This window comes from Colobus angolensis, unplaced genomic scaffold (assembly GCF_000951035.1).
Source record: "Colobus angolensis palliatus isolate OR3802 unplaced genomic scaffold, Cang.pa_1.0 Scaffold129, whole genome shotgun sequence".
NCBI classification, from domain to species: Eukaryota; Metazoa; Chordata; class Mammalia; order Primates; family Cercopithecidae; genus Colobus; species Colobus angolensis.
Genome location: NW_012114141.1, coordinates 2,651,385 through 2,672,620, shown reverse-complemented (window position 1 = coordinate 2,672,620; position 21,236 = coordinate 2,651,385). Strand labels below are relative to the sequence as shown.

Below are 21,236 nucleotides of genomic sequence, written 5' to 3'. Positions count from 1 at the left end.
AAATGTTTAAATTTCACTTTACAGCAACAAATGGTCATTCAGAATGCTTACGGCTATTAATAGGAAATGCAGAGCCACAGAATGCAGTAGATATTCAAGATGGAAATGGACAGTAAGTTTCGATAAATAATTGTTGCATCGCAGAAGGGCATATTTCGAAAACCAGAGTACAGTCTTAAGTGATAGCACTGAACCTATTCCTGTTGTTGCTCAGGACGCCTCTGATGCTGTCTGTTCTCAACGGGCACACAGACTGTGTTTACTCACTGCTGAACAAAGGAGCAAATGTAGATGCCAAAGATAAGTGGGGAAGGACAGCGTTGCATAGAGGGGTAAGCAGAAATATGCTCTTTCCTTTCAAAAAGCTTTTATAACCTCATATTACCTAGAACTGAACTGGGTTATGTTTATTTTCTCTTCATTAAATGTTCGTCAAATAGTCTTTACCATTTCTTTCAGTATCTTAGTTTTTAAATGCTAATTTTGAACAATTACAAAGTACAACTTAATAATCTAGAGACCAATGTCAGAGCAAAATTTTTTTTTTTTTTTTTTTTTGACGGAGTCTCGCTCTGTCGCCGGGGCTGGAGTGCAGTGGCCCGATCTCAGCTCACTGCAAGCTCCGCCTCCCGGGTTTACGCCATTCTCCTGCCTCAGCCTCCCAAGTAGCTGGGACTACAGGCACCCACCACCTCGCCCATCTCGGTTTTTGTATTTTTTAGTAGAGACGGGGTTTCACCGTGTTAGCTAGGATGGTCTCGATCTCCTGACCTCGTGATCCACCCGTCTCGGCCTCCCAAAGTGCTGGGATTACAGGCTTGAGCCACCGCGCCCGGCCCAGAGCAAAATTTTAAAACTCTAAAACTTTGAGTAGAATTAATGTCAATTTGACTTTTTTCCATTATCTCACTTATTTTCTTATACACTTTAATCTTTTTTCACCTTTGAAATATCATTCTTTTCACTGAATACCAAGTTTCTCTCTTCCTGTTTTCATACTATTTGCATTTTAACAGAGTTGTTGCTTTAACTGAATTTTTAAACCACTTCCAATAAAAATACAGAATTATTCCTAAAATGATAAGTGGCTTTAATTGATGGAAGGATATTGGAGTATGGTCTTTAAAGTTTTTAATGAGCTGAAATTGGCATGTAATGTTTAGCATAATATGTTTGACCACCTGTAAATTATTTTCTTTCAGGCAGTTACAGGCCATGAAGAATGTGTAGATGCATTACTTCAACATGGTGCTAAGTGCTTACTTCGGGATAGCAGAGGCCGGACGCCTATACATCTGTCTGCTGCCTGTGGACACATTGGTGTTCTCGGAGCCCTTTTGCAGTCAGCAGCATCTATGGATGCAAATCCAGCCATAGCAGACAGTCATGGATATACGGCACTTCACTGGGCTTGCTACAATGGTTAAGTATACAAACATAAATGCATATCGTTCTGTGCTGAACAGAGATAAGTTTAATATATTCAGATATTAATGAGAATGACATATTTATTAGGCATATTTTAAGTTTAAAATTAGCAAAAACCTTGGGAATAATCTATGTAGGCTTACTTACTAATAATTACTATGTAGGTTCACTCCTCTCCTTTGTCATGCTAAAGCCAAGGCACTAGTTGTCAAAGGTGTTCTGAGATAAGCCATGAAGTATTTTTGAGGTTTTTCCTTTTTTTTTTTTTTTTCCGTTTTGGTAGGGTCTTGCTATGTTGCCCAGGCTGGTTCTGAACTCCTCGCCTCAAGTGATCCTCTCACCTCAGCCTCCCAAAGTGTTGGGATTACAGGCATGAGCCACCATGTAGCCTGAAGTTTTTCTTAGATCTTTATTTCACATTTTTAGGAGGTTTTTACGACGTTTCCATTGCTATTATATAGTGTGCTTGTATTTTGATTGTGTTCTTTTACTTTTTTTTTTTAGAGTCCCACTATGTTGCCCAGGCTGGTCTCAAACAACTGGGCTTAAGCAGTCCTCCCACATTGGACTCCCCAAGTGCTAGGATTACAGGCATGAGCCATTGCACCTAGCCATGTTCTTTTACTTTCTAAATAAAATCATATTAGGGGAAAAATGACCAAAAGTAGGAGAAACAGTGAAATGTATCACATTCCAAACTGAAATCTTTGTATGTTTTCTGAGCACATTGCAAGATAACATTCTTGTATTACCACTAATATCCATGCTCCATGTTTTAAAGGAATAAATCCCTAGCAGGTCTTAGAATTAGAAACTTTGATGGGTTAACTCTGCTACATGGTTAGAAAAGATTTTCTTTGGCCTCCTACAGGCTCACAGTCATAGTCATTGCTTTTATAGGTAGACTCACAAAAGGTCACTTAGGGAAGCATAAAGCTACTTTGAAGGTATAGATGTTAAAAATGCAGTTTGGCTTATGAAATGCCACTAATTAAAATAATTTATGTAATGAAGTATGTTGAGGTATTTTTTCCTTGTGCAGGGCAATAGATCATCTTAGAAAACTCAGGTACATTATATATAGTGCAAGCATCAGTGTTGTCAAAGTTCAAGCTTCAGGCTTTAGCAGAGAAATTAGAGGTTTTTAAAATTTGTTTTCAATTTCATTGTAGCTTCAAGATTAATGTTAATTATGACAGCAGATCTACAAAGCTGTAGTTCACAATTCTAATAACCTTCCCTCAAAGTGTAGAGAAAATATAAATTGCCTCTTTATATAAATATCCATTTACTAAAATAAATAAGTATAATATCTGTTGTAAAATCAGACTGCCTTACCAGGAAGTTGAGATTTGCTATCTTTCTGTAATATGCTGTTTCATAGTTCTTTCACTGGGAGCTGTTTTGACAAAGTTACCAAGTTAAAGCAAAAGAGGAAAAAGCTGAATCTTGTAAAATTATAACTTCATTAAATGTTTTCACAAGTATTTCTGAGATACAATATTTTGATTTTCATATTAGTCCTTATGCCAAAGTTGGGAGTTGCATTCTTTTGCTGTGAGAACATTTTGGGTTCTTGAGGTTTGTCCTGTGATTACTGTTGGTTATCCTTCAGCTGAGTACTGATAGTATCATAAAAACTTGAATAGTTAAATCTGTTGCTCATTCAATAAGCTTAGTTTAGTCTCTTTGTTTTTTACTACCTTAAATCCTTGACCAAAACAGTTTTGAAACTATAAAACCTTTGGGGTTTAACTTCTCTTTTTCTCATTTCTACTCGGTAAGGCAAGTAGAAATGAGTGTAGTGAAGTGGCCAGAGACTCGTACTCATACTAGTACAAAGAAGATAATGTATTTTGCATTGATATTTGATTTGTTTCTGTAATGTGACTTGACATTTTACAAGTATAAGGAAAACCCAAAATAACTAATATAGTGGGAAAATATATACAAATGTGAGTTGTGTTTCTGTAAAAAAGTCAGTGAGATAAAACTGTTTAGAAGCAAAGACTTTCCTGGTTTTTAAAAATATATATCCCTGAAGATGAACCATTGGAAAAATCACACAGTGAGATATTTTTCCTCAGGAAGAGCATTTAGTTGTAAATGTACTGCTGTAACTGTCCTTTGGAGAGTTGCTTTCTATTACAATGTTTCTTATCAGATCTATATGTATAACAGTTTCCCTAAAGTGAGTTCCTACTCTATCACTGCTAAATTTAGACTCTAAGCACATTTTGTGCAAGAGACAGAATTTTGCAAGAACTGCATGCATGGTTGCCATTTAAAGATCATAACAAATGTGTCTGATTTTCAGCCCGTAGCAAAATTGTGGTGATGCTGAATTTGAGCTGGAAGGAATTAAATGTGTGTTGGCTATATGCAGTAAGCGACTATATAGACAGTCTAAAATTAATACCATATTTATAGCCAAAATCCCATTTTATAATTTGGCATCCTGAAAGTAGAATATGTAAAATGGTTTTACTTTAGTAATTATTGTACTGCTGTAAAGAAAATTGGAAGCACTCCAACAGAACAGAAAACAACCTTTCTCTCAAAATTGAAATGATGGCCAAGTTTTAGAAAAAAACTGGCTGTAGATACCAAGAGTTCACAGTTTCAGTTTATATAGTCATTCAGTCACAGAACTTAAGAATACTTATTTATTCCTTTAAAAAATGTGTTCATTTTTATGAAGTTCTGAACATCCTCAGAATAGCCTCTGAAACTCAGGAGGATCCATTTTACCATCCTATCTACCTTTCATAAATGATGATAGAAAGTTATGAGATTGTCTGCTTAATATCACCCAGTAATGATTTCTGGAGGTGACCAAGGGGACCCACTGTTCCCTTTTCTCAGTCTGTACTCAGATAGTGAGTGGTTCTCAAACCCTTTGGTCTCAGCAACTATGGATTGATACTGACTGTATTAGAAATTGGAACTGAGAAATTTTAAATACTTATTGATTTATTTAAAAATAATGTCTATTACATATTAACATAATCTTTTTTTATGAAAACTACTGTTTTCCAAAAGTATTTTCTTTTTAGTGAGAAGAGTAGTACATCTCTTTATAGCTAATTTAAGAGAATAGTTGGGTTCTCATCTGTGTTTTTATTCACATCTTTTTTGCGTCTCCCCAGGATTTTCCCCAGGCCACACCTTAAGCACCCATATACCTGGAGAATGGGAGGCTCTTAAGTCAACAATGGACAACTTTCCATTGCTGTATCTTAGTAATGAGTTAACATTCAGCACAATGGAATTAAAGCAGTTTCTCAACCTCAGCACTATGACGTTTTGGGCCAGGTGATTGTTGCAAGGGACTCTCCAGTGCATTGCAAGATGTTTAGCAGCATCATTGGTTTCTGCCCACTAAATGCTGGTTGCACTGCCCCACCTTCAGTTGTGATAAACAAAACTGTCCGTAGGCATTGCCACACACAATATCTCCTGATGGGCAAAATCCACTTGAAAACTACTAGATTAGAGAAAAGAACTGACAAAAGATGGAACACCATTACAGGTTTTTCTGAAAATTACTTTTCCACAATTATAGGATAAAGTTTAAGCTGATTAAGTTTGAGTAATTTAAAAAGAAAAGAAAATATAACAAGACTTTGGTAGGCAAATATTAAACCATGAAAATATATAAAGAGGCCACATAAGAATCTAATTTATTCCTAAAGTAGATCCCAAATAACTCATGAAATAAGCAACATTTTAGTTATAGTAATTAGGGTATTAAATTAAAACCCTGGCTCTGGAATTAGGGTAAGAAAATTTGAAGTTTGGATTTTTCTGTTTTTCAAGTTACTGTTAAAAACTATGGACCAGATATTGATAAATAATCAGTACAGTCAGCCCTCCATATCCATGGGTCCCCCATCCGTGAATTCAACTGAATGTCGATCAGAAATATAGTTAGGCTGAACATGTACAGATTTTTTTGTTGTCATTATTCCCTAAACAATACAATGTAACAACTATTTATATAGCATTTACATGGAATTAAGTTGTAAGTAATCTAGAGATGACTTTAAAGTATATGAGAAGATGTGCATAGGTTATACACAAATAAACCATTTTGTACAAGGGACCTGTATAAGGGACTATGGATTTTTGCTGTCAGTGGGAAGTCCTGGACCCTATCCCCCAAGAATACCAAGGACTGGATACTTGCCCTTTACCACAGCAATATCACTTTGGTAGGAAATTGTCCTACAAAAATATTTCCTAAAATAAAAACAAAATGTTGGGCATGGTGGCTCACACCTGTAATCCCAGCATTTTAGGAGGCTGAGGCAGGCAGATAACTTGAGCTCAGGGATTCAACACCAGCCTAAGCAGCGTGGCAAAACTTCATCTCTACAAAATATCAAAAAATTAGCCAGATGTAGTAGCCTTGCACCTGTTGTCTTAGCCACTCGGGAGGCTGAGGTGGGAGGATCACTTGAGCCCAGGAGGTTGAGGCTACAGTGAGCCATGATCATGCCACTGCACTTCAACTTGGGCAACGGAGCAGGACCCTGTCTCAAAAAATTGTTTTAGTAAAATAAAAAAATGCCAGAATGTTTCATTACAGCATTGTTGATAATATCATGAAGAATTTTTTTAAACTAGCAATCACTTTAAAATCCATAATTAGATTAAATAATTTATGATACACTTTGATACTGTGAAGCTCTTCAGAACACTAAAGAATAAGATTTAGCTGGGCACGGTGGCTCACGCCTGTAATCCAAGCATTTTGGGAGACGGAGGCAGGTGGATCACCCGAGGTCAGGAGTTCGAGATCAGCCTGACCAACATGGTGAAACCCCGTCTCTACTAAAAATAGGAAAAACATTAGCTGGGCATGGTGGTGGGTGCCTGTAGTCCCAGCTACTCGGGAGGCTGAGACAGGAGAATCACTTGAACCCGGGAGGCAGAGGTTGCAGTGAGCCAAGATCACGCCACTGCGCTCCAGACTGGGCGAAAGAGCGAGACTCCGTCTAAAATAATAATAATATTTCTATATATGCTATTATGGAAGGATATGTGTAGTTAATACTAAGTAAAAAGCAAGTGGTGGAATTAAACATCCCATTGCCATTAAAAAAATAAATAGCACAATCATCTCTCATTTTCTGTTGAGGATTGGTTTCCAGGACCCCTTATGAATACCAAAACCAACAGGTGCTCAAGTCCCTTATAGAAAATGGGATAGTATTTGCATATAACCTATGCACATTCTCTGCTATACTTTAAGTCATTTCTGGATTACTTATAATAGTCAATGTAATGTAAATGGTATATAAATAATTGCTATGCTGTATTTCGGGTATATGACAAGAAAAAAAGTCTGCTCTGGTTTTTTTTTCCCCCAAGTATTTTTAATTTGGGTTTGGTTGAATTGATGGATGCGGAACCCATGGATACAGAGAGCCAACTGTATGTATGTATGTGCATGCAGTTGTATATGCCTAGAAATTTTCTGGAACTACTGGTGGCTTAACAGCTACCAGTGGTTATATTCCAGAGAGGGGAACTGGGAGATGGGATGGGAGAGAGACTTTTACATTTTTCCTTTAAACATTTATATGTATCTGTGATTTTTGCCAGTATCTCCTTTGAATTTTAATATCTGGTTCTTTACACCTATTTAGGTCACGAGACATGTGTAGAACTGCTTTTAGAACAGGAAGTTTTCCAGAAAACGGAAGGAAATGCTTTTAGTCCATTGCATTGTGCTGTGTAAGTAAAGCCAGAATGAATCAGACTTGGTTTGAGTGTTTTAAGAAATACACCATTGCTGTGAGAATGATCACCATGTTACCTTACACAGGATAAATGACAACGAAGGTGCTGCTGAGATGTTAATTGATACATTAGGTGCCAGCATTGTGAACGCCACAGATTCAAAAGGAAGGTAGGAATTCAACTATGTATTAAATAGTTTTAGCCAGGCACAGTGGCTTATGCCTATAATCCTAACAATCTGGGAGGCCAAGGTGGGAGGATAACTTGAAGCCAGGAGTTTAAGACCAGCCTGGTCAGCATACTAAGACCTGCATTTCTACCAAAAAAAAAAAAGACGTGATGATGCATGCCTGTGATCCCAGCTATTCAAGAGGCTGAGGCAGGAGGATCACTTGAGCCCAGGAGTTTGAGGCAGCAGTGAGCTATGATTGCACCACTGCATTCCAGCCTGGGTGACAGAGTAAGATCCCGTCTCTGCCCTATCCCCAAAAAAAGTTTTATTTTCATTAAGAAATAAATTTTAACTACTGGCCTGGTGTGAGAGAATTTACAGAAAACCCATTATTATTTAAAAGTTGATTTTTATATTTGTAAGTATAAATTGTTTTAAGATCTCAATTATTTTTACATTATAAAAGGTTTTTCTATTTATAGATTTTAGGAAGTTTTCCTCCTCTAAACTATTTTAAAATGTAAATTTTCCCCTTTCTTTATAAGTTGTTTGTTTCCCAAAGATAATTGTTAACAAAGTTAACAGTTTTCTAAATAGGAGTAAAGGCTGGAAGAAAGTCCAGCAGTTGTAAGAGGTGGTGGTATTCAGGTCAGGATTTATTTCTTTCAAAATTTCCTTTAATGATGTAATGTTATTTTAGCAATTTTGTAATTAATCTTTACTTCATACTAGTTCTAGTTTAATTAAGGCCTTCTATATTATTGAAAGTACAAATTTCTATGGGAGAAATTAGTGAGCTCCATTGAGCCTGTTTGTTTGTATATAGGCAGTGCCTTTATAGCCTAATATGTAAACCCTTAAAAACTGCATGTCACAAATTAAAGAATATTTTTCCAGCATATATAACATTCAAATTTAGTCATACGTTTCAATTTTTCTTTATCACAGAACTCCTCTCCATGCAGCTGCCTTCACAGACCATGTAGAGTGTTTACAGCTGCTGCTGAGCCATAATGCTCAAGTCAATTCTGTGGACTCTACAGGGAAAACACCTCTTATGATGGCTGCAGAAAATGGACAAACAAATACAGTTGGTAAATAAACTTCTTTAAAATTGTATTTTCCTAAGTATGTGTATCACTTACTTATAACTTAGATCCCAAGACTTCTGACTTCACTTACCACTCCTAAGACTTAAAACCTTTTACCTGTTTGCAATCCACATTTTCATTTAGGGATACAATGTTTTAGTTTGCCCTTACTGATTGAGGAGTCTACTTTACGATGGCCCTATAACATAGTGGTTAAGAACACTGACTCTGGAGTTGGATTGCCTCAATGTGAGTCCTAGATCTTCCAGCTAAATGACCTGATGCCTCAGTTTTCTCATTTACAAAATGAGAAAAATAACAGTATCTACTTGGTGGGTTGTTGTGAGGTTTAAATAAATTACTGTAAATCCAGAGCATGTAAAGCAGTATTTAAAATTTAGTGCACAGTCACAAAATAAATGTTAATTGCCATTGTTAGAGTGTGTGACTTATAAAACAATATAATTGTCTCATACAATTATATGAAGATATAGTATATGTGTTATATATTACAATATTTTTCTTGTACTTAAGTTTTTGTGAGAGGGACTTTTTTGCTTTGTATCTTCGTTTCTCTACAGTGAGTTATTGGTAATCTAAGAAACATGTTCATAAACATAAGAATTGATGCACTTTTTCCTCCCAGAGATGCTGGTTAGCAGTGCTAGTGCAGAACTGACTTTACAAGATAACAGTAAAAATACTGCCCTCCATTTGGCTTGTAGCAAGGTATGTATACATTTTAAGAACATGTTTTCATTGTTAACAGTGGCATTAAAAGTTTTTTGACTTCACTACAATGAACAGAACTCAGGACCAAACCTCTCTAATGATCACTGGTATTAGATTTCTTGAACAAAATTATTGACTTGTAAGGCACCGTGGCATATCAAAGTGTCCAGTAAGCCAAATAAGTTTTGGAACACAAGTCTAAGTGTAATAATCCTCTTTCCTTAATCTTAATTTTGTCCTCTTCTCCTACCCTCACTCCCAAGATGTGTTTGGGCAAATATTAAGATATTAGCCAGGAAAATTCATGGCATATGAATGGTGTTGTACATATTATATGGACTAGGGTTGCAGATTGTTGGGTGTATAAATGTACCTTGAATGGTGCCCAAGTTTTTATAACTTATCTGCCACAATTATAGGGTCATGAAACTAGTGCCTTGTTAATACTGGAAAAGATAACAGATAGAAACCTCATCAATGCAACCAACGCAGCCTTGCAAACGTGAGTACTGTCAGTATCTAGTATAAACTTTGTGACCTACAATTATAAAAATGAGAAATGGATTTTTTTAAACATGTGACTATTGGAATAGGTTTCATTAGTCATAGAAGCAATTTTAATAGTTTACAACTGTCGAAACTCATCTCTAAAATGATCACAACTAAAAGGCATATTATTTAAAATGCTTTTGAACTGAAACTTTATTACAACATTGACAATAATGTATTTTTTTCTTAATCCACCTACCTAATTTTCTGAAAGAAAGTAGTACTATTTTGTGTATTTTATGGAAATCAACTGTAATAATATGTTACTTGAAACTAACAATAAATGAGGTAAGAAGTTTTATGTGTGTCTGTAAGCAAATAAAGTTTCTGAAAGAATCAGAATTTTTAATAATATGAGCAGCCAACCTCCAGATTGACTGAGAGAAATCTTACATCAGTGTCTCTCATTGTCCTTTGCTATTCCATTTTGAGGTTTAGTAAAGATAAAAATCTTAGAATATTGTTGCCCATTCTGGGATTAGTCAGATCCCTTGAAGGTCCAAAAATTAGTCGTGAAGCTTGTAAGCTGTTTTCAAAACCTATTAGAATTTATGCTACTGCAGTTTACAGTTTTAATATATAGTCTATGTCTTTACCAGCCTCATTCCTTAACAATGGAGGAATGCAATTTCAATGGTAAAATTATTTTAAACATTGAGTCTGAGAAGAAAAGTAACAAAAGGATTGGGTGAAGGTAGGGACCTGTCGATGGGACCTATGGCTGAGCTTGATGTCTAGCCACACGTTGACAAGGTGTGACAGTGCACTGCACAGAGATTCTGCTCTCCCTGCCCCCATCTTTGCTATTAGGACTAGGTGCCTCGAGTTTGTACCTCTTGGTCTTCACAAGTTGACAAAAATGCTCTTTGACAGCCAGGTGTGTATGTGTATATGCATGCACATGCACATATGTGTACATGTATCATGTTTTTTCCCCTAGACCTCTGCATGTTGCTGCCCGAAATGGGCTAACAATGGTGGTTCAGGAACTTTTGGGAAAAGGAGCAAGTGTGCTTGCAGTAGATGAAAATGGTAAGTTGGTTCTATATTGTCTTCGCTTCACCTAGAGCTTTTATCTTTTGATGATCCATATTTGAAGAGAAATAAACTTGGATATTTTTTATTAGTCAAAGAGGAGAGCTAAAGTTAATAATGAATAGTAGTTTGTGGCAAAGGAATAAGGGCAAAAGAAGTAGGAAAAGTTATCTAACAGATGTACTTCTGAATCCCTATATCATCTGTTATAGCAAAGTTAGTATTTACTGTTTATACTTACCACTTTCTGTTGTTTTAGTAGCCAAAGATTTTGTTCTTTCAGCAAATATTATCAAGATCCTAATTAAGTGCTACATTCTTACTTAAAGTCAGTGCTTCTACTCATGCACTAGATCATGTCCCCTTTTGCCTACTTCATAATGTCACTTTGACAGTTCTCTTTTATGTCCTGCGGTAACAATTTTTCGCTCTCTTCCTGTATTATTCCTCAGTATATAAACACTAGTTGCCTCATCTTTAAAAAACAATTTATAAATCTCACTACTCCTGCCAGCTGCTGCCATATTTCTCTGTTCCCCTTTGCAGCAAAACTGTTATCTTGCTGTCCCCAGTTATTCACCTCTCATTCTTCCATTCTTTTGTTGTTGTTGTGTTGTTTTTTGTTTTTGAGACGGAGTCTACCTCTGTTGCCCAGGCTGAAGTGCAGTGGCGTGATCTCAGCTTATTGCAACCTCTGCTTCCTGGTTTCAAGCGATTCTCAAGCCTCAGCCTCCCCAGGTAGCTGGGATTACAGGCACCCGCCACTACACCTGGCTAAATTTTGTATTTTTAGTAGAGACGGGATTTCACCATGTTGGCCAGGCTGGTCTCACACTCCTGACCTCAGGTGATCCACCCACCTCAGCTTCCCAAAGTGCTAGGATTACAGGTGTGAGCCACAGTGTCCGGCCTCATTCTTCCATTTTCTCTTAATTTCCCTGTAGTCAGGCCTTCTCCCCTCACCCCTACACATAACAAAACTATTCTCATCAAAACCACCTGTGACTTCTACTATGTTAACTACTACTTAGCTCTCATTTTACTTGATAGATCAGCTTTTGGCATAACTGATTACTTGTTTCCTTTGATAAATTTTGTTTACTTTGCTTTTTGAACCCCACACTTCCTTCGTTTTCCTTCTACATTACTAGTTATTCTTTCTTAATTTGTTTTACAAAATTTCTCCCTCTTCTCCTTCTAGGACTCAATCCTTCATTCTTTTTGCTTTCTCTATCTACATTGACTCCCTATGGTTTTAAATACTACCTATATGCTGAGAATTCCCAGATTTATATCTCCAACCCAGACTTCTCACAGTCTCTGTATATCCACGTGCCTAATTGACATATCCATGTGGATATCTGATAAACAGCTTAAACCTAGAAAGTTCAGAAATGAACGGTTGGTTGATCCTTTCCCACTCCCCTTGCCAGACCTACTCTCCCCACAACATCATGATCTCCGTTGAAGACAATTCTTATTCTTACAATTGCTCAGGGCAAAACCCCTAGAGTCATCCTTGATTCCTCTCACTCATACCCAGTGTATAGTCCATCAGCATACATTATTGACTCCACCTCTAAAGCAGATTTAAAATATGCCCACTTTTTTATTATTGCTACCAGCCTGGCCTGGATCCTTTTAAAGTATATGAGAACATGTTACTCTTGAATTTCGGTTTGGTTTGGTTTTGTATTGTTTTGTTTTGTAAAGAGACAGGGTCTCACTCTGTTGCCCAGACTGGAGTACAGTGGTAGATCATAGCTGATTGTAACCTTGAACTCCTGGGCTCAAGAGAACCTCTCACCTCAGCCTCCCAAGTAGCTAGCATTACAAGTATGCACCACTATGCCCAGCTCATTTATCTTTTGTGGTGATAGACTCTCACTATATTGTCCAGGCTGGTCTTGAACTCCTGGCCTCAAGCAATCCCCCCACCTCGGCCTCCCAGAGTGCTCCACCTGGCCCCATTCATAGTTCTTAAAATGACCTTACTAGGCCCTATATGATGTGTCCTCCACTTCGTCACCTTTCTGATACTGTTTCCTAGTCTTCTCCTTTCTCTACTTGATTCTGCAATGCCAGCCCCTCCACAGCAGGGTTATACATGCATTGTGATCTTCATTCTGACTGTTTACTCTGCCTGAACACTCTGTCCCCAAACATCCCATGACTTAATCCGTCACCTGTTTCAAATCTTAGCTCCAGTTTCATCTTCTCAATGAAGCGTATTCTAACTACTCTGTACTACAACTTGCTAGATACTCCTACCACAGCATTCTCAGTCCTTGTTAACCTTCTTCACTCTTTCCTCTTTTTTTACATAAAGCTTTTAACATATTGTATATAATGTACTTTTTTATTATGTCGATTGTGTGTCTTCCCCACTAAAGTGAATGTAAGCTCCACAAGAACAGTGAAATCTTTATCAGTTGCATTCACTGATATATTCTTAGTGTTCTGAATAGTGCCTGAGCAAGTGGAGGCTCAGTGAGTATTTGCTGCATGAGTGAATATTTGCTGCCTGAGTGATTATGCCAAGCGCCGTACTAACTTCTGAGGATACAGTGTAAAATAAGACATAGTCTACTCCCTTGAATGGAGATAAGAGTGTAAACAGGCTATTAATGATGCACTTGAAATAGTTTAATTGGAATAAGCATAGAATGCTATGAGGGTACTTAAGAGGGTCTTCAAATCCTTTCTTGCAGGATCAGAGAAGGCATCCCAAAAAATGTGACTGCTAAGCCAAAATCCAAAGGATAAGGAGAAAGTGGGGAAGGAACTTTCTAAGCAAAGAGTGTGGCATGTTAAGAGATATAACTGGCCGGGCACAGTGGCCCACGCCTGTGATCCCAGCACTTTGGGAGGCCAAGGCAGGTGGATCACCTGAGGTCAGGAGCTTGAGACCAGCCCCGCCAACATGGCGAAACCCCGTCTCTACTAAAACTACAAAAATTAACCAGGTGTGGTGGCGCGTACCTGTAATCCCAGCTACTTGGGAGGTTGAGGCAGGAGAATCACTTGAACCCAGGAGGCAGAGGTTGCAGTGTGCCGAGATCACGCCACTGCACTCTAGCCTGGGTGACAGAGTGAGAGTTCATCTCAAAAAATAACCCCCATGCAGAGGAGAGGAGCCTATTTTTAGTCATACTCTGACTAGAAAACACACATGAAACATGCTTCTTTCCCCACCCCCACTATCATCCAAGGCATCCTGGCCTATGTAATGGGTTGTTCTGCCTGCCAGCAGCAGGAACAATAGCAGCAGGCACCTTTAGAAGAACCCTTGAAAGAAGCGTGGGCAGTGAAGGACTTCCCCTAGCTACTTTGGACAAATAAAATTTAATTAAAAGTACAGACAGCCTTCAGCCACTGCTGCCAAACTTGGAAGGACATCAGTTGTTCTCTTTGACCCTTGACAAAATGCGAACTTTACAAAGGGGGAAAAAAATTACTTTTTGTGGCTGGGCACAGTGGCTTACTACTGTAATCGCAGCATTTTGGGAGGCAGAGGCAGGAAGATCACTTAAAGCCAGCAGTTTGAGACCAGCCTGGGCAACAAAGCGAGACCCTGTATCTACAAAAAAAATCTAAAAATTAGCCAGGCATGGCATGTGCCTATAGTCCCAGCTACTCAGCAGGCTGAGTTGGGAGGATCACTTGAGCCCAGAGGTTGAGGGTGCAGTGAGCATGATCATTACACTGCATTCCAGCCTGGGTGACAGAACAAGACCCTGTCTCAAAAAAAAAAAAATCCTTTCTTTATCAAGGCTAATACAGCATAGATGAAAATATGTGGGAGAACTGGAAGCAACCAGATGCCCAATAGTTGAAATGTGTAACTAAACCATAGTATAATCGCACAATGAAATACTGTATAACAATGAAAACGAACCAACTACAGTTACATACAACATTGATAAGTCTCACATAATGCTACACAAAAAAAGCCAGATATGAAATAATACATACTATATGATTCCATTTATATTAAGTTTTTTAAAAACTCAAAACTAAACTGTGGGCTGGGTATGGTGGCTCACATCTCTAATCCGGGAGGCTGAGACAGGCAGATCACTTGAGGCCAGGAGTTTGAGACCAGCCTGGCCAACATAGTGAAACCCCATCTCTACTAAAAATATAAAAAATTAGCTGGGTGTGGTGGCACACACCTGTAATCCCAGTTACTCTGGAGGCTGAGGCAGGTGAATTACTTGAACCTGGGAGGTGGAGGTTGCAGTAAGCCAAGTTTGCACCACTGCACTCCAGCCTGGGTGACCGAGTAAGACTCTGTCTCAAAAAAAACTATAGTGTTTATGACTCCAAGTTGAAAGCAAGGAAATTACTACCCCGTAAGCCAGGATAGTAGTTACCATTGTGGAAGAAAAAAGGTATGATGATTGGGTAGAGGATATATGGAGGCTTCTGGTATGCTGGTAGTGTTCTCTTTCTTAACCTGTATGGTGGTTACACAAATGTGTGTTTTGTGATAAACTATTAAAGTTCCATATGGTATAATTGAAGCCTGGCATCACACTGTTCTCACTTCTCTCCTGCTCCATCCTCAAGACTGAGTCTTGTACCAACTGAGGTACCAAATGTTTCCTCCTTGGTTTGCTGTGTTGACACTTTGTGGTAACTTATGACTAAAGTCAGTTGTCTTCTGCTTAAAAAAAGAGAATATTTACAAAGGAAATAGTTGTTTTGATTTAGTAGTTTTTAAAGTTCATCTGTTTAGTTTGTCTACTGTTTTTCTTCAAGAGACTATGACTCCAAGAGAAAAGTTAAACTGACAACCAAGTGTCATTCGTTCAACACCTATCTTCTGAGCACCTGCCCTGTGGCGGATCCATGAAGCTATACACATTTAGATTTCTTAGCGTCAAAAAGCTTCCTTACATAACTACAAATTAAATTTTTTTATTTTTTCTTGACACTGATATAACTACAAATTAACAGTAAATCTCTGCTTACCATCCTGAAAGAAGATTCACTGATCTGTGGTGTTTTTCTTATTCTAGCCCAGTTTCTTCTGTGAATTCAGATGGATACGGATAAGTTGTGAGATCTTGGGGAAGTCATTCTTCTCTGGGCCTGTTTCCTCTTCTGTTGTCTAGTCTAACGTCTTCCACCCTAGGTTTCTATGGCTATTCTTTTTCTACTTAATAGAAACTTGCAAATCATGCTGGTGACAGCAATTTATTATAAGCTACGTAATGTAAAATATGTCTAAAGTTGAAGTACTTAGGCTTATTTCCTTATCTTTGGTGAAATATGTCTCAGGATGCTTAATTTTCAAATTTTATCTTCAATTCTAGGCTATACCCCAGCTTTGGCCTGTGCTCCCAATAAGGATGTGGCTGATTGCCTGGCTCTCATTTTGGCCACCATGATGCCTGTCTCATCAAGTAGTCCTTTATCATCCTTGACATTCAATGCCATTAACCGTTATACCAACACCTCAAAAACAGTCAGCTTTGAAGCTTTGCCCATCATGAGGAATGAACCTAGCTCCTATTGCAGTTTCAACAACATTGGCGGGGAACAGGAGTACTTATACACTGACGTGGATGAGCTCAACGACTCTGATTCTGAGACCTACTGAGAGGCTGAGGAGGAGGGAGTTCTCACAGTAAAGCTTCAAACTGTGCTTTTTCAGGAAAAAGGCACTTCGATATTCACGTAGAAATTCAACCTAAGAGGAAAGATCGCACAGTGAGCCAATGTTAAGAGATGTGATGACATTAGGAGGAAGAGTTTTAAAGGCAAGTTTTACAAAAGGAACTTCTAGAATCTTGAAATAGACTTGACTGAGGAAAACACGTTGATGTCAGAGTTCTTTGTGGAATTGTTTAATTTGGTTTGCAGTGCCAGGAATAATTGGGGACACTGTGCACTCTAACCTGCTTAGATAAGCAACACTATCGTAACAGAAGAAATAAAGACACTAGATTTAAATTTTATCAATAAAATTACAACTAAATTTAAAGGCAATAAAAGTTTGGTACAGTAGGCATTATGTGCACAGCAAATTGCAAAAGGACCAAATAATTGAAAGGTTTTTTTTAATAAAATGCCATTTTGTGGAAACTGGAGTAGATGAAATGAAACATTACCTAAACCAAACTGCAATATTTCTGGAAATGAAACTGAGATTTGGTTTTAAATGTTGAGTTTGTTTTTTTTTTCTTTTTAAGAAAATATCTGAAAGCCTTCCAATGCTGTATTAAACCATGAGAGAAAGCAGATGTATTTTTACATTTTTTCTTTTACATAAATATTTCAAATTTCCAATTTTTATACTATTAGAATTAAAAACCAGCTGACTGGGTGCAATACGGGTGAAAATACTTGTGACATAGACATTGAGATGGATTGGGGTCAGGCTGTTGCCCTGTTTTGAATGGTTTGGGTTTAAAATAGTACTATTTTTGTTTAAAAATGTAAAGAATTTCCTAGAAAAAAAAATTTGTGAAATCAAAAAGTAGATTATTTCACCCTATTGCAGCCAAGTGGTTCTGGGGCATGGAGTCTTCAACCTCTCTACTTTGAATGGCACACCTTAGTCACTTAGGTTACTTTTGTGTCCCCACCATGGATTGGGGGATTTTTTATGTTTATTCTGATCTATGAGTTTTGAAAAAGTGAATAATCAAAAGGAAAATAATTCCTTGTTGTTCATAAATTAAACATCACTAAGTCCCTTGGAAGGCATTTCTGTATTAGGCAAGATTTAAAATACTAAAGCCTTAGGTCCTATTTATATTTAAAGTAGCATGTTTGTAACCTGTTACTATTTGGAGAGAGAAGCAGTTGCCTGCCAAATTGAAGACTACCTTTCAAATAGCAAAAGAGAGAAAGAAGGCTGATATTTCAGCTTTAAATAAATATTTGTGTGGTTCTGCTTTTACTGTAACTGTCACTTTCCCAGTGAAAATGATTTCATAAACATTAAGGGTCTTACAGGTATGGGTAAAGTTCTATAAATTGCAACAAAATAATACCCAATTTCATTTTATCCTTTTTGTATTGTGAAACTGGAAACTTTATGACATTGTAAATTATCAGCTGGTTTTTCTGAATATAAAGTGTGAAAACACAGAACAGTATTTTGATCTATTTGATAATTTTGTGGGTTTTTTGAAGAATTAATGAGCATGTACATAGAAATAGTGACTGCTTGAATACTGTATCTATTTGCACTCTTTCAGTACATCAAGATTCCTGTATATTTTAGAGTATAATAAAACACAGATGTGAGTTGTATTTAATGAATAATGTATTTGTATCTGTGCATATTATCTACAAATCTATAAAGTTTCTAGGGCATTGACTACTAGATTTTAAGCATTTTTTCTAAAATATTTACAGAAATTATAAATCTAATCCCCCATCTTTTCTTATAATATAAAGAAGTCATAATGAACCCTTCCTAATTATTAGTAATAGGAAGGTGAATATGCATTTTAATGGCAGTGGACAACATTTTCTATTGTACCTTTTGAAAAAAAAAAAGAAAAAAGAAAATTCAAGCAGATTCTAAAAGTATACATATGTGTGCTTTCTCTTTCCTTTTAGGAATTCTCTTCTGAATTCCCTGAGGGAATTTTCTAGAATCTCAGAATTGAAAGAGACCTGAGGTTCATCCACTCTCTAACCTCTTAACAAATGCAGGAGTCCCTTCTACAAGGGTGATCTTTCCACCTTGAACACTTCCAAGTGACTCTACCTCACCAAGCAGTCCATTCAGTTGTTGAGCAGCTCTAACTGTTAGAAAGGTCTTCCTTAGATGGAGTTGAAGCCTCCCTCCCGGTAACTTCTGTCTTTGGGCCCGGGTCTGTCCTCCAAGAGAACCCTGAGAATGTTGGAAGGATGAATCTCGCACATTCTGCCATGTCTTCTCTTTTACAGGCTGTTTGACTTCTCTGCTGAAGTGATTTCCAGAAGGACTCATTTGACACACTATTAGATTTACCACATCTAATGAAATCCAAGGTGTGGCTATAAAGTGACAAGCTGTTTTTAATTTATCACATATACCAGAACTTCTATCGTGCATCACTTATATGTAAATGATGCTGTTACCAAAAACATTAAGGTAGTTCTTGCGAATGCCACCCCACTAAGAAAACTATTTCATTACTTTTGTAATCCATTTGTGAGAGTCTGCCCTCCAGCTTAACCACTTCCTTTGGTCTGCACCCAATGAAGGGAAACCCCAAAGTACTGTCTCAAATTTTATTTGAACTACACCAGTATTGTTGGAATAAGTACATGAACTACTTGAATGAATGAACACAGTGCCGTAGAAATTTCCTTTATGGTTACACCTTGTATATCTAAAGCATTCAGGCCCTGTTCTGTAGTGTTTCTTATCCTCACACAGAGTAGAAAAGCCTGTTTACTTTCTTTAACTTATGCATAAAAGATGACACCTGAAATATGTGTATTATAATACCAGCTTCTGCTCTAGAACTACTTTGGGTGAAATGGTGGTAATAGCAAATGACCTCCTTTAACAAGACACTCGTCTCAAACAGTGCCATTTAGTTCAGGAGATCTTGAAGTGTAGCTGTAAATTTTGGGGTTAATTTGGCTTATATTGGACCTTTTAAAAGAAATAAAGTTTTTTAATGCAATAAATCAAGTGTCTGTCTCTTTTACATGCAAACTTATTTTCCCTTAAACTGTCTAGCATTGAATTGACAAGTTTTTTTTTTCCTTTTTTAATAAAAAAAAAATGACTTTTTAGCAAAGCTGATTTAGACTTTACATGAACCTATCTGTATGGGATTTTCAAATATATTTATTCAATAAATATTGCTTGCCTGCTGTATACTTGGCAGTAGGAATGGGCAGAACACCAAGAAATTGTGATCTTGTCCTTTAGGAGCTTACAATTAATTTCATTGTGGAAAGGTATAAGTAGAAAGTAATAAAAGTGTAATTGAGGTAGAGATGAATTGATAAAAGGTACAGAGTAAGATCACATTGGGAGGGAAGATCAGAACAGGCATCATATAAGACTGGGTCCGGACATTAAGAATCAGATTTGAACAGATGGAGAAGGGGGCAAATGATACCCTGTGTGAAAAGAACAAAATCAGCAGTTCTTTAAATAGTTGGTGGAGTTAGTGGAGGGGCGCTTTGGGATAGAGTAGATATTGGCACTTAGCAATCCTGAGCATAGAAAGATGATGAAAATATACAAAAGAGCTAACTGGAAACATGTACAAGATTAGATAATAGAAGTGAGAACAAATGGATATAAATAGGTGATGAGAGGAACAGGTGAAGAGGGCTTTAATAACCTTTCTCAAAATGGTCTTTATGCAGGTAATAATAGAAAACGCCTATGCAGCATTTATCATGTACCGGGCAAGATTGTAAGTACTTGAAATAAATTATGTCTTAATCCACACAACTGTTCCATGTGGTAGGTACTATTTATAGCACCATTTAACAGATGAGGAAAGAGGGAGATGAAGTAGTGTTGGTCCAAGGTCACCTGGCTGGTAATTTGTGAAGCCTAGATTCAAATCCAGGCAGTCATGTCCATAGTCAGTGCTCTTAACCCCCTAATGACTGCTGACATGCAATCTGGTCTTTGTTGGAATTGTTGATTTTTAAGTTGAGACACACACTGAACACTTAATTATGTAAGTTCTCCTCAGTTTTATTCTCCTAGATTGCTATTTTTAGAAGAAACACGTAAATCTGACTGCAACAGGTGTTTATTGAACACCTGCTATGTGCCAGGAACTGTGCTACGCTCTTGGCATACAGCAGTAAAGGGGGAGGTAACATAGTTTGACCTCAGGAGTGGATCCTAAAAGAATGATGTCTACTTAATGTTTCAGATGCTGTTGCCACCTAACCACCCCAAATCTCAGTTGCTTAAAATAATCATTCTTACTCATGCCTCTGCAGATTGGCTGACATTAGCTTGTGTGGGTGAGTGCTTCAAGCTGGGTCTCTGTCTGGGCTTTACTACCTGCTATGAGTTGTGTTTCCACCTGCTCCATCTATGTTCATCCTTGGGCCTGGGCTAAAATACAAAAGTTACACAGAAGTTTCCACACTGATGGTAGAAGCATAAGAAGGCAAGCCCAACCACACAAGTGTGGTTTGTGCCTTCTGCGTGCATCACATCTGCCAACACTCCACTGGCCATAACAAATCACGTGGCCAACCCTACCTCAGTGGGATGGGGCAGTATTCTCTGCCATTTTGGGGAGGATAGTTTGGGTTCCATTTCCACAGTCAGGCCAAAATGATGTCAACCGATTTGTTGCTGCTTTCAGCTTTTCCATGGGTATGCTTGGTAGCCTTTCCTTTATTCCTGTTCCTTCCCTTTTTGTGGTACCCTTAGAGTGTGGGTAGTCCAGATATAAAACTGGGCAACAAGCATGTATTTTGAGTTGGAAAGTTCTTGCTTGGCAATGCTGCTGATTGGTTGGTTGTTGGATCTGCTCTTT

The 21,236-nt window shown here is 37.6% G+C and overlaps 1 protein-coding gene across 3 annotated transcripts in view; it reads left to right on the top strand.

The window, feature by feature from the left end:
• The window catches only part of ANKRD28 (ankyrin repeat domain 28), a 127,761-nt gene extending 108,360 nt beyond the window's left edge, over positions 1-19,401 (top strand). For all 3 annotated transcript variants that reach the window (XM_011933704.1, XM_011933703.1, XM_011933702.1), the window contains exons 19-28: positions 25-112; positions 215-332; positions 1,203-1,422; positions 7,083-7,170; positions 7,262-7,345; positions 8,297-8,442; positions 9,086-9,168; positions 9,591-9,673; positions 10,661-10,752; positions 16,077-19,401. In XM_011933704.1, coding sequence (XP_011789094.1) covers positions 25-112; positions 215-332; positions 1,203-1,422; positions 7,083-7,170; positions 7,262-7,345; positions 8,297-8,442; positions 9,086-9,168; positions 9,591-9,673; positions 10,661-10,752; positions 16,077-16,363 — 1,289 coding nt within the window. In that variant the 3' untranslated portion in view covers positions 16,364-19,401. The remainder of the gene's footprint in view (positions 1-24; positions 113-214; positions 333-1,202; positions 1,423-7,082; positions 7,171-7,261; positions 7,346-8,296; positions 8,443-9,085; positions 9,169-9,590; positions 9,674-10,660; positions 10,753-16,076) is intronic.
• The last annotated feature ends 1,835 nt before the right edge of the window (positions 19,402-21,236 follow it).